Source organism: Helianthus annuus, chromosome 15 (assembly GCF_002127325.2).
Source record: "Helianthus annuus cultivar XRQ/B chromosome 15, HanXRQr2.0-SUNRISE, whole genome shotgun sequence".
Taxonomy (NCBI): Eukaryota; Viridiplantae; Streptophyta; class Magnoliopsida; order Asterales; family Asteraceae; genus Helianthus; species Helianthus annuus.
This window is the reverse complement of record NC_035447.2, coordinates 16,938,871-16,952,212: the sequence shown is the minus strand read 5'-3', so window position 1 is coordinate 16,952,212 and position 13,342 is coordinate 16,938,871. Positions and strand designations below refer to the sequence as shown.

Below are 13,342 nucleotides of genomic sequence, written 5' to 3'. Positions count from 1 at the left end.
TCTGATCTTCTTAACTCTATTATTGCTCTGTCTTTTCTCTCTCTTCAAACGCTCTGATTTTAGGGTTTTTTGTACTTGTGAGTTGTGAGTTTGGTGATCATTCTGATAATCTTTGAGAGCAGATTGATATGCACAAAATGCAACATATAAATTGTATCAAATACAGTATAAAAACAACCGTTTTCGGTACTAATGTTGGAAAAAGTGTGTTTCTTTGTTTACTTTTGATTTTCAGATTAAAAGAGCTTAAACGAACAAAAGGAACAAATTAACGATAAAAACCAGCAAAAATACGAAGAAAGGAAATTGACACACTATACCGACCCTCCAAGCTTCACCCCAAGAATAAAAACAACAAATCAGAAGGACACGGGGCCGTGCCTGCCAGGCATGGGGCCGTGCCCCACTCAAGATTCCTAGAAGATAAAGACAAACAGAAAACGACAAGGGACACGTGCCGTGTCTCCTAAGCACGGGTCATGGTCAACTCTCAGATTTGCAAATCTGGGTTCGTACAGCAAGTACAAGTACCACGGGGCCGTGTCGTTAACACACGGGGTCGTGTGTGCAGAAGAGCTGACAAGAGCATTAAATGAAGACAGAGATGGTTAAGGACACGAGGTCGTGTGAGTCTTCTGTTTCCACTTGCCCCGCGGTGGGCGCCAAATTGTTTTGGTCAAAAATTACCGAAGCAATTAAGTGATCAAGTTAGTTTGTGAGGTAGTGTGCTAATGATGTTTGCAGAAAATATGTCAAGTTGGTTGTTTAAAAGCACAGTTTCAGGATATAGCTCGAGGATATCAAGCTACACCAATAATCAAACAACGAGCAGTAAAAGTAAACGTGGACACAGGATGTACGAGCAAAGCCCTTGATCAATCTAGATCTCCGACATAAAACCTCGGGAGCTGACAATCGTCGGCTGCTTTGTTCTTCTTATTGCTTCAAATAACCAGGATACAGTGCAGGATAATGCTCAGATCGCTACTAAGTGTTACAAAGATTGCAAGTAGTGAGTGTTAAAGTGCGATTGTTGCTAGAAAGAAGAGTGTGAGAGTTAGAGAGGTCGAATTGTGTGTGTGTCCTACGATCTAGCCATCCGAATTTATAGTTACAATAATGAACAAACTATCCTACAATTCCGGGATACCCTTGAATATTCCCCGTTGACCGTTGCAAACCTATTCTTCCGGCTTCACCGTTCTTTTCCCAACAATTTTGAGCGAGTCTTCAGGGGAACAAGTCCTTGTAAATGTTATGATCCTGCAGCTATAACCTACAAGCAAATTGTTAGTAACTACCAGGATACTGCCTCAGGATGTTACCAATATCCTGGTCCGGTATCCTGATCATTAACAGCTAACATAAACTCAAGATATAATGTCAGGATATGGATATGGGCTCAGAATTTCACCCATAACAAGACACACCTTACAAAATCTTTTATGCGTTGCGTACAAATATATCATGCATGATAGTGTTTAAATTACATTTTGGTCCTTTTGTGTTTTGATTAGCCACTACATTCATTTGCATTCAATTAAAGTATTTATGATTAACTCTATTTATTAAAACATTTATATAAAATACATATATACAATTCTATTAAGTCCATTTTAGTTTGATTATACATAAGCAGTAGATTAGATGCGTTAGGATATAATAGAAAATTTATTTGGCTAAGAAGGCTATGAAGTAATCTTGGTCATCCATTTATTTAATCAAGGGCTAAGATTAAATGAGGGAAATTGAAGGGAAGAAAAGAGGCGCGTGAGATTGTTTAGGGACATTCTAGTCAATCTAAGGCAATAGTTTCTCTCTCCTCCAATCCCCCCCCCCCCATTTTTTAAACGTTGATAACTCTTTCATACGACATTATTTTTTTATAAAAATTGCACCAAAAAAACGAGCGTTTTTTATCTTTAAAACGAGTATACTATTGCTATATTTTCGATTTTTTTTCTAAAACCCAGTTGCGTAAAACGCAATGGAAAAAACCCAGTTGCGTAAAACGCAATGGAAAAAAAAACCTAAAAAATGACATTTTTCTAAAACGCAATGCACAAAAAACACAAAGAAATGTCTTATTTGTAAAACGCAATGTCCAGAAAACACAAAGAAATGTCTTGTTTGTAAAATGCAATAGCCTAAAAACACAAAAGAAAGTGTACTTTCTAAAACGCAATGGACTGAAAACACATAAAAATGTGTTTTGCCTAAAACGCAATGCACCAAAAACACAAAGAAATGTCTTATTTCTAAAACGGAATGGCAACAAAACACTTAAAAATGTCTTTTTTTCTAAAACGCAATGGACTGAAAAAGCATAAAAATGTGTTTTACCTAAAACGCAATGCACCAAAAACACAAAGAAATGTCTTATTTATAAAACGGAATGGCAACAAAACACTTAAAAATGTCTCCTTTCTAAAACGCAATGGCCTAAAAAACAAAAGAAAGTGTTCTCTCTAAAACGCAATGGACTGAAAACACCTAAAATGTGTTTTACCTAAAACGCAATGACTAAAAACACTTCAAGAATGTGTTTTTCTAAAACGCAATGGCCAGAAAACACATAAAATTGTCTTAATTCTAAAACGCAACGGCCTAAAAATGTCTGTGAATTGTCTGAACCAGGATTAGTAAGTAACAAATTATTTGATTAGTTGGTGTGCCCATTTTGATGATTTGTTAGTTTCTTAGATAGAATATATACATTAGTTTGTTGAATAATGATAATAATAAGAATAATAACAATATAATAATATTAATAATATATTATATAATTATAATAATGCATATATTGTATACTCTTGCGTTTTTTTTTAAATTTATCTTTATCTAAATTATACTTGTATATAACTATGTATTGTATTGAAATCGTTCACTGCGTCGCATCACGCGGGTTCCCTTTTAATATAAATTTGTATAATCCTTCGTCTCTACTAGAAAAATAATAAAATACTATCATTTCGTCTCTACTAGAAAAATAATAAAATACTATCATAAATAACCACAAACGGAGGTCGGCCGACAAGAACCTTCAATATCCACATGAAACATACACATCAATAGCATTATGTACAAGATCAACTGTATACAATAATAACATGTATAACCAACGAAAAGAACCTTCAACATCCACATGAAACACTAGCTCAAAAATATCTATGTATCAAACTCAAAGCCACAAACTTTATATAACATCATCCAGCAGATGATATGCTCCTTAGAACTTATTAAGGTGTGAATTTGCCAGGGTCAGTTTTGGGCCGAACCCACGAAAACATTTAGCTAAATGGATCATGTTTGTGTCAATCCGATGGGTTTTGGGATTGATTTGTTTGGCACATTTATTTATTTTTTTTAAATGTGTTTATGTAATATCTTACACAATTTAAGTGGTTTTTTTTTGGCCAAAATTTAGGACTTCAAAAATTCATTGGCATAGATTAAACATTATAATTGCTTAAAAAATATGCACATTTAGAACTTTAAAGTTTTAATATGCGAAAAAAATACTCTTACGGGTTAAACAGATTGTAATCGTGTCAGCCCGTAAACATACTTGTCGATCCACCAACCCACGAACATGACCAGTTTGTTGGATATATGTATGTCCGACCTTAATTAAAGTCAACGTAACTAACTTGGTACGATCCGAAGAGTTACACGTTGGTACACGAATCGTATATGTTCACGAGTAGGTAGATTATTATTTGTGAAATAATAATAGTGGAAACCCAAGAGACACCTTTTTTCTAATAAAAGGATGTTTAATGTGGAAACCCAAAAGACACCTTTTTATAATAAAAGGATGTTTAATGTGGAAACCCAAGAGACACCTTTTAGAATAAAAGGATGTTTAAGGTGGAAACCCAAAGAGACTTTTTTTGAATAACCACCTTCTTCTTGGCCGGTTCTACTAGAGGTATCTTGTGCTCGGTTGTGAACTTCCTACTAGCGAGAATTCGTTGTAACCCGCGTGTTACAATTCCGGTGTAGTCGTCAAAGGTTGATTACTAAAACCCTCTATGGTTGTTTATTCAGTTTATTTGTTTATACGCGTATAACCTTGATCCTGATTGGGAATATTTATTAATCGGATTAATAAATCAAATTTATATAACCGGCTTTTGGTAAATTATATAAACCGCTTCCGCTATTTTTCTGATACCATGATTCCCAACAGTGGTATCAGAGCCACGGTTACACGCGTATAGATGGTAAAGTTATAATTTTGATCTATGTTTTATTTGTCAAAAATTATTTGTTTTGACAAAAGATCAAAAGCTTTTGGTTGTCTATGGATTGTGATGTGAATCGAGCCTTAGGTTATGACCTTTGTCATGGTTGTATTGGTTATGGTTTTATTTTGATTTGTATTTTTTTTCTTCGGATATTGGATCCGATGTAATAGATAGGATTAGAATAGATTTGGTTTTATTGTATTTTCAAATTTATTATTGTAATCCTTCGAGTACAAGATCAAGATCAAGATAAATGGCGAACAGGTACCATGAAGATAGAGATCGCGGGTCAAGTGGGAGCTTTCAAAAATTAGCTTTTGAAACCCTTTTTGACTAGTTCGTTTCGTTTCTGGCTAAAACGAAACGGCCAACCTATTAGGGGCTCGATTCGATTTTTATTATTGTGCTTTGTGGTTGTGTTTTATTTATTGTAAATAATCTAGATAACCCAAAATAAATAAAATTTTCACAATCAAGACAACGGTTTTATTAAAACAAGTTTTATAAAACTAAAAAGTATACTTAATAAAAGGGTTTTATTAATATTTAAAACAAGATCATTCGCGATAAACAGACCGACATAGTTTAATAGGGTATTTAAAACTATATCATGCGAGCGTGGAAAGGAGTTTCTATTGTCACGAATTATATAAAATTGGATTTTATAAACTATTGTGTAACTCGCCTCATGCTACGAGTTATTCAAAATATTTTTTTTTTGGTAAATATTAAAATAAATCCCAAATTTTAAATTGATGTTTTATGCCACCCTTAACGAGTTAACACTTCATTCTAAATCGAACCCAAATGTTAGTGCTATACCCTGCATCTGGGCATCCATCATGAAAGAAGGTAATCATCGCGTTTCCTGTGTAACATAGGCCGGTGATACAATTAATAGTAAAGGACAAAACATCGCTTGTTCATCAAGTGGGCATAGTTGGGGTTAAACATACATCGTTTTAAGCGATAACCCCAAATGGAGAGTTGTGTAGTGGACACAATTAACAATCGTTGTTTACCTACATAATCATACCAGTGGATAGTGCTTAAGCCAATTCATTGTCATATGATGAATCGGGATCTCATCTTAATTAAAAATTTTGTTTTTGGGTCATAAAATTAAATTAAGATATTTAAAACATAAAATACTAATTAATTAATTTTGAATTTTGTAGATGTCAACTGAAAACAATTCCTCCCAATTCTCTCTCAAGTCCATCTTAGAGAAGGACAAACTGAACCACTCCAACTTCATGGACTGGCACCGCAACTTGAAAATTGTTCTCAAGGCGGAGAGCAAAGTGTATGTTCTTGAAACGCCAGTCCCTGATGAACCCATCAATCAGCAAACTGTTGCATATAGAAACTATGCAAAGCACTTTGATGACTCTATGAAAGTCTCATGTTTAATGTTAGCATCCATGATTCCTGAACTTCAAAGGACCATGGATGACAAGATGGCATATGAGATGAATGAGCACCTGGTTGAAATGTTCCAACAGAAGGCTCGTCATGAGAGGTTTGATGTGATGAGATCACTCATAACCACTCGTATGCAAGAGGGTACATCAGTTAGCGCTCATGTGCTAAAAATGAAGGCATATGTTGATCATTTGGCTCCTCTGGAATCCCCCTTGAGTGATGAGTTAGCTGGGGATATCATCCTCAACTCATTACCTAAGTCATATGATCAGTTCACTATGAACTACAATATGAACGGGATGGAGAAGACACTTGCAGAGTTGCACCAGATGCTCAAAACTGCTGAGGTGAATATACCCAGCAAGACTGCACCAGTGCTGATGATCAAGGAGGGTCATGTTAAGAAACCTAACACCAAGAAAAGGGGCAATCAGGGCAAAGGGAAGGGCAAAGGCAAATTAGTTGCAAACAAGAAGCCTCAAAAGGATGCCAAGTGTTTTCATTGTAATGAAATTGGGCACTGGAAGAGGAACTGTGCTAAGTATTTAGCTGAACTGAAGCAAGCCAAGGCTTCAGGAGGAGAGTCCTCAGGTATATATGTTATTGAAATCTTTTCTTTTTCTGGCAAAACATGGGTGTTTGACACAGGATGTGGTTTTCACATTTGTAATGCTTTGCAGGGACTAAGAAAGATTAAGAAGCTGAAACAAGGCGACTTGGAGGTCCATGTTGGCAATGGACAAAGAGTTGCTGCGAAGGCGATTGGAGAATATGTTCTTTTACTTCCTTCTGGTTTAGAACTTGTTTTGAACAATGTTTATTTTATTCCTAGTGTTACTAGAAATATTGTTTCGGTTTTTGCTTTGCATGGACAAGGTTTCAATTATCATTTTAATGGTGAATTTATTTCTGCTTATTTTAATGATGTATTTTACTTTGATGCAAAACCAAACAATGGAATCTATGAGATAGAAATCCAAAACAATAACATATTATACAACATCTCCCATAAACGTAATAAGTTGGAGTTCAACGATACGTATATGTGGCATTGTAGACTTGGTCACATAAGCGAGAACCGTGTTAAACAACTTAAAACCGCAGGAATCTTAGATTCCAAGGGTTCGGAAACGTTTGGCAAATGCGAATCATGCTTAAGTGGAAAGTTAACAAAAGCACCTTTTTCAAATGTTGGAGAAAGAGCTAATGATCTGTTGGGACTTGTACATACAGATGTATGTGGTCCATTCAGAACAATGTCAAGACATGGAGAAAGATACTTTGTTACATTTACTGATGATTTCAGTAGATATGGTTATGTTTATCTTATAAAGCATAAACATGAGACATTTGAAAAGTTCAAGGAGTACCAAAACGAAGTAGAGAATCAGCTAAATAGAACTATTAAGATGCTTCAATTAGATCGTGGCGGTGAATATCTTAGTCAGGAGTTTATCGACCATCTAAAGGATTGTGGAATAGTTTCACAGCTCACTCCACCTGGAACACCACAACATAATGGTGTGTCTGAACGGAGAAATCGAACTCTATTAGATATGGTTCGATCAATGATGTGTCGAACAACCCTCCCATGCTCCTTTTGGAGTTATGCTCTGGAAACTGCCGCAAAACTTGTGAATATAGCTCCAACAAAGAAGGTTGACAAAACGCCTTATGAGATATGGCATGGAAAGAAACCAAAAGTATCCTATCTCAAGGTCTGGGGATGTAACGCTTATGTCACTCTAGAATCTTCGGATAAACTAGATCCCAGAGGCGAAAAAGTGGTTTTCGTAGGATACGCTAAAAGGATCGGTTACCTTTTCTACCACCCCACTGAAAATAAGATTTTCACAAAACGCAGAGGCATTTTCTTGGAGGAAGAGCTTCTGGAAAGAGGGGTTGGAGAAAACCATGTGGATCTTGAAGAAATTCGAGAATCACAAGTGACTGAACCAGTTGTTCAGACAGAACCACAAGTAACTGATCCAGTTGTTAAAGTTGAGCCTGAGAGGACTCAAGAAACAACAGAAACACCAAGTGTTCGAAGAAGTATTAGGGATCGTCGTGCCCCTGAAAGGTATGACGATATCTTCATGATTGATGAAGCTGAACCTGCTACTTACAAAGCTGCAATGTTGGATTCAGAATCCAAGAAATGGCAAGAAGCCATGAATGCAGAGATGCAATCCATGTATGATAACCAAGTCTGGGATTTGGTTGATCTTCCTACCGAAGGTCGGACTGTAGGAAACAAATGGATCTTCAAGAAGAAGACCGACATGGATGGAAATGTGCAAACCTACAAAGCAAGGCTTGTAGCAAAAGGGTTCACTCAGACTCAAGGAATTGATTATGAGGAAACTTTTTCGCCAGTAGCCATGCTTAAGTCTATTAGAATTCTACTTGCCATTGCTGCATATTATGACTATGAGATATGGCAAATGGATGTCAAGACCGCGTTCCTTAATGGACACTTACTTGAAGATGTCTATATGGTTCAACCTAAAGGTTTTGTCGATCCAAATAATCCTAATAAGGTCTGCAAGCTAAATAAATCCATCTATGGATTGAAGCAAGCATCTCGCAGCTGGAATCTTCGTTTTGATCAGAAAATTAAAGAGTTTGGCTTCATTAAAAACGAAGATGAACCGTGTGTTTACAAGAAATCTAGTGGGAGCTATATCACTTTTCTAATTTTGTATGTAGATGACATACTAATCATTGGAAACAATATCCCTATGCTAAAAGATGTTAAGGCTTGGTTGGGAAAATGTTTCGCAATGAAAGATCTTGGTGATGCCGCTTATATTCTAGGAATAAAGATTTATAGAGATAGGTCAAAGCGGTTATTAGGTTTAAGTCAAAGTACATATATTGATAAGGTCATACGACGCTTCTCAATGCAAGACTCAAAAAGGGGGCTCTTGCCCATGGCACATGGAACCATTCTTAATGGTGAGCAGTGTGCTAAGACCGAAGAGGAAAAGAAGAAAATGGAAAGAGTTCCATATGCTTCTGCTATCGGTTCCATCATGTACGCCATGTTATGTACCAGACCTGATGTCTCGTATGCTCTTAGCATGACGAGTAGATATCAACAGAATCCAGGAGAGAGCCACTGGGCTGCAGTGAAGAACATTCTTAAGTACTTAAGAAGGACTAAGGACATGTTCTTAATATGTGGAGGACTGGATGAGGAGCTATCAGTTAAGTGTTATACTGATGCAAGTTTCCAGACTGATCGTGACGATTCAAGATCACAGACTGGATATGTTTTCATTCTGAATGGTGGGGCTGTTACTTGGAAGAGCTCGAAGCAAAGTGTGGTTGCTCAATCCACCTGTGAATCAGAATACAATGCTGCATCGGATGCTGCTAAGGAGGCTGCCTGGATGAAGAAGTTCATTACTGATCTCGATGTTATGCCTAGCATAAAGAAACCAATCGAGATGCTGTGTGACAATACTGGTGCCATTGCTCTTGCAAAAGAACCAAGGTCGCATCAAACCACAAGGCATATACTCAGAAAATTCCACTATATTAGAGAGATAATAGAGCGTGGAGACATCGTAATAAGCAAAGTTCATACAGATCTAAATCTGGCTGACCCCTTTACTAAGCCTCTACCTCAAGCTAAACATGAGGAGCATGCTGGAAAAATAGGGCTTAGATTTGCTAGACAGCGGGCATGATCTGTAGTTAGTATTGGTGTTTTAATTTTGAACTACAACAGTTACATTGAAATAGTTATTTGATTTATTGGTTAAATGCAAGTTTAATTATTTTGTAACTGTGTTCGTTATTTGTATGTTTATATCCTTGAATAAGCGTATTCTAAAATATCCGTAGTCGATCAAATTACATGGGAATGAATTTGAATGTAAGACTATTGTGAATTGAGATGATTGTATTCATGAGATGAATAACTCAAGAGTTTGAGAATCAAAATTCACAGATATCACTAGGGAATGATATTGGATGTGACTCGCTTCAAAACGATCTCCATGGATCTAAGTCATGAGATGTTTTGATATTGATATGTTCAATCTGTCCTTTTTCTTTAGGCACATATTAAACTACATTGATCAAGGACAATCTTTGATGTTATCTAACACTGTCCTGAAACATGGGTAGTAATCCGGGTAGCGTTGGGAGGAATCCAAAGTTAAGTGGGAGTTGTATGATGCTGATGGAATTCTGTACTTCTATGGGATTAGAAGTTTAGACATTCTGGCGCCCTCGTTAAACTCAAACTGGAATAAACGCATGGCCACGCTCGGACTAAGAGTAGTTCGTTAGACCACTTTGAATTAAAGACGAGAATAGAGAATGGTTGATCACTATATAAGAATGAATGATCCATGTCTTATGATCAACGAATGTTCTATACAGAAGGGACTTATTGATAGAATTATCAGGGCTATAGTATTTGGTTAAGTAAAGTGTTACTTGAAAGCAAAGAACTAGTTGACGACTGTAAAGTGTCATGCCGTGTTAAGAGCAGTGCGATGCAGCTAGGCGTCCAACTCTGCACACGTTGACTCATTTAATTAAAATCGTCCAAGTGGGAGATTGTTGGATATATGTATGTCCGACCTTAATTAAAGTCAACGTAACTAACTTGGTACGATCCGAAGAGTTACACGTTGGTACACGAATCGTATATGTTCACGAGTAGGTAGATTATTATTTGTGAAATAATAATAGTGGAAACCCAAGAGACACCTTTTTCTAATAAAAGGATGTTTAATGTGGAAACCCAAGAGACACCTTTTTCTAATAAAAGGATGTTTAATGTGGAAACCCAAGAGACACCTTTTAGAATAAAAGGATGTTTAAGGTGGAAACCCAAAGAGACTTTTTTTGAATAACCACCTTCTTCTTGGCCGGTTCTACTAGAGGTATCTTGTGCTCGGTTGTGAACTCCCTACTAGCGAGGATTCGTTGTAACCCGCGTGTTACAATTCCGGTGTAGTCGTCAAAGGTTGATTACTAAAACCCTCTATGGTTGTTTATTCAGTTTATTTGTTTATACGCGTATAACCTTGATCCTGATTGGGAATATTTATTAATCGGATTAATAAATCAAATTTATATAATCGGCTTTTGGTAAATTATATAAACCGCTTCCGCTATTTTTCTGATACCATGATTCCCAACACAGTTTAACCGCGACGGAGCTTGAACGAAAAATCGAGAGAGGGAGGGCACCCCCTCGCCCCTATAAAGCTCCGCCCATGTGGTTGAACAACCCTATTTGAACTCTGAACCACAACAGCCAAACATATAATCATGATATAGTGGACCAAATGTAAAACCTGTGGCCTAGATATAAACATTATGACTTGAGCATAGACAGGAAAATGGAGGATCATCAACAATCCAAATTTTGATAAATAATTTGAACAAATACACAACAGCAGCATCAACCATCAACAGAATAATAAACATATATATAATTCTGTTGACTCAATCCGGCCCAAATCATTGGCCCAACCCAGAAGCCCAATATCCCAAATAACCATGATGATACATCAAACACACACATAAATGACACTATGGAAAAAGCCCATGAATAACAATCAATAAAACATAAATAAGTAAATGAAAAGATAATAATGATAAAAGTTTATAAAACAATAATGAATAACAATTACAAAAGTTCCAAGTGACCCAGGTTCAATTCCTGCCCCAACATTTCAGCATTTAGTTTCTGCGGCACCTGGTGATGAAGACTAGGCGAGTAGGCGGCGATCGCTAGTTCGATCCTTAAACTGAGCGGGTTTTCCCCGGTTCGGAAGGCGAGTGTATCCCGATGTGGTGAATTTCGCCAGTAGCTCATTTGGAGGATTCGTTGGCCGTTCAAAAAAAAAAAAAAAACTCAGACAAACCATGTGTGATAGATGACACGCAAGATATAAACTTTAAAGTTATAATGGCCGGTTAAGAAAATTGTAGATAAAATTTCCATCAAAGTGTTTGCAAGTTCATTACATTAAACGATAAGTTTAGACATTCGTTAAACACAATGACGATTTATGTTCACATTTAGCAACACAAGTGAATTGCAAAGATCATATGATGGTTCAACAAGTTTTCAACAAACAAAATTTATAGAGTGAAATGCATAGATAACCATGGTTTTAACTAAAATTGAAAAGGTCAGTTAACTGTTGATATAAACAAACTGATATTTCAAATAAATATAAAATTATACAACAAAAAGCATAAATAACACACATCCAAATACCACATGTTGTCATAAATGAAAAATTTATATAGGAGAAACTGGAATGACTCCTGCTCGGCTTGTGAGGCCAACTGTGGGTTTGATCCCGACAACTGAGTTGGCACTTGAAGGACATAGGATTGATCCATCTGTTTCTGTGCCCAATGATACAGTAACCATGTTCGTTGCAACTGATAGCTGATCCGGTGCTTGAACCACATGGATCAAGAGTTGCTACATATGGGTTCTGCATAAATTAAAAAGAAAAAATCTTTTAAGGGGGTTAATTCACACAATTGTAACCAAGTTTCCCTGTTATGTTCACTATTACTAAGACATTTACACAAACACCTGGTGTGCTTCAATTTAAAGACTTACAAATGCTTGTTTAGCTCTAGCATTCCAACCATTAGGTGCAGATGAGCTTCTGAAATGAGCCCACTCACTCATGCTTGCTTTCCCAAGTATAACCGCCCCTGCTTCCCTCAACTTGTTAACCACACCGGCATCTCGAGGCACCACCGAGTTAAGAACCCGCAGTCGTGTTCATCTTATCTTTCGTTGCAATATTATCCTTCACTAAAACAGGGATACCATGCAACCCAAATTGTGAAATTGGGTCCTTATTCTTTCGTTGTTGATCAGCTTGATGAACTGCATCTGGGTTGACCTCGATGACTGCTCGATAGATCGGATTGAGTTTGTGTATCTGCTGGATGTAAAATTCAACTAGCTCTTTGGATGTAAGTTTGTCCTGCTTGAATGTCATCGATTGTGGCATCTTGTATGGTGAATTTGGGGATTTCAATGGGGTTCATGTTATGCAATAGAAGAATTGCAAGAATGATTGATGGTATCATTTTCTTCTTGTTTGCTTTGATCATGAAAATCTATTTATGGTCTTTTAGTAGTAGTAGTATTTTAACTTTTTCATTAGAGTAAAATGCACGGATAATCCCTGGAGTGGATGCTCGTTAATTTTCTCTGTTAAATCCATATAAAATAACCAACATGCCCTTAGTATTAAATTAAAACACTAAAAAATAGATATATTTTACAAACTCACAGGAGCACTTGTAATAAGACTGTGGGGTATGGGGCGGGGGTTGGGGCGTGGGTCGGGTACAAACGCCCACGTCACCACCCCTGGTGGGCTTGGGTTTCGGCGTGGCCCCATTAGCGTGGGTTTCAGCCCGGGCCTTGGGCGAGGCTACGAAGATGACATGGCGGAACCTGGTTGGCCAAGACTACTAGCCGTTTGGGCTAGCCGTTGGCCATGAATTTTATTAAAAAAAAAACATTTTTCCTATATAAATACCCTAACATATTTAACATTTTTCTCACACAATATCAAACACATAAAATACAATCTTGCCATGAGTTCTTCAAGTTCAAGTGAATCGTCATCATCTGACGATGGTGCGGAAATATTTCT

At 36.8% G+C, this 13,342-nt stretch overlaps 1 protein-coding gene and 1 long non-coding RNA gene across 2 annotated transcripts; one reads left to right on the top strand and one right to left on the bottom strand.

Moving 5' to 3' along the window:
- Nucleotides 1-5,917: 5,917 nt before the first annotated feature.
- LOC110909450 lies at nt 5,918-6,532 on the top strand. Its single transcript, XM_022154399.2, has 2 exons — nt 5,918-6,266; nt 6,356-6,532. Exons 1-2 carry the CDS (start codon nt 5,954-5,956, stop codon nt 6,370-6,372), a joined length of 330 nt encoding a protein of 109 aa, XP_022010091.1. The 5' UTR covers nt 5,918-5,953; the 3' UTR covers nt 6,373-6,532.
- Nucleotides 6,533-11,851: 5,319 nt separating this feature from the next.
- Nucleotides 11,852-12,783, bottom strand: LOC110909449. Its single transcript, XR_002575372.2, has 2 exons — nt 12,286-12,783; nt 11,852-12,154 (listed from the first exon to the last, which is right to left on the bottom strand). It is a non-coding gene; the product is annotated as an uncharacterized LOC110909449 (long non-coding RNA).
- Between the last annotated feature and the right edge of the window lie 559 nt (nt 12,784-13,342).

Excerpts from the sequence above, each read along its gene's own strand:
- LOC110909450 (XM_022154399.2), top strand. The coding sequence starts at position 5,954 with ATGAACTACAATATGAACGGGATGGAGAAGACACTTGCAGAGTTGCAC.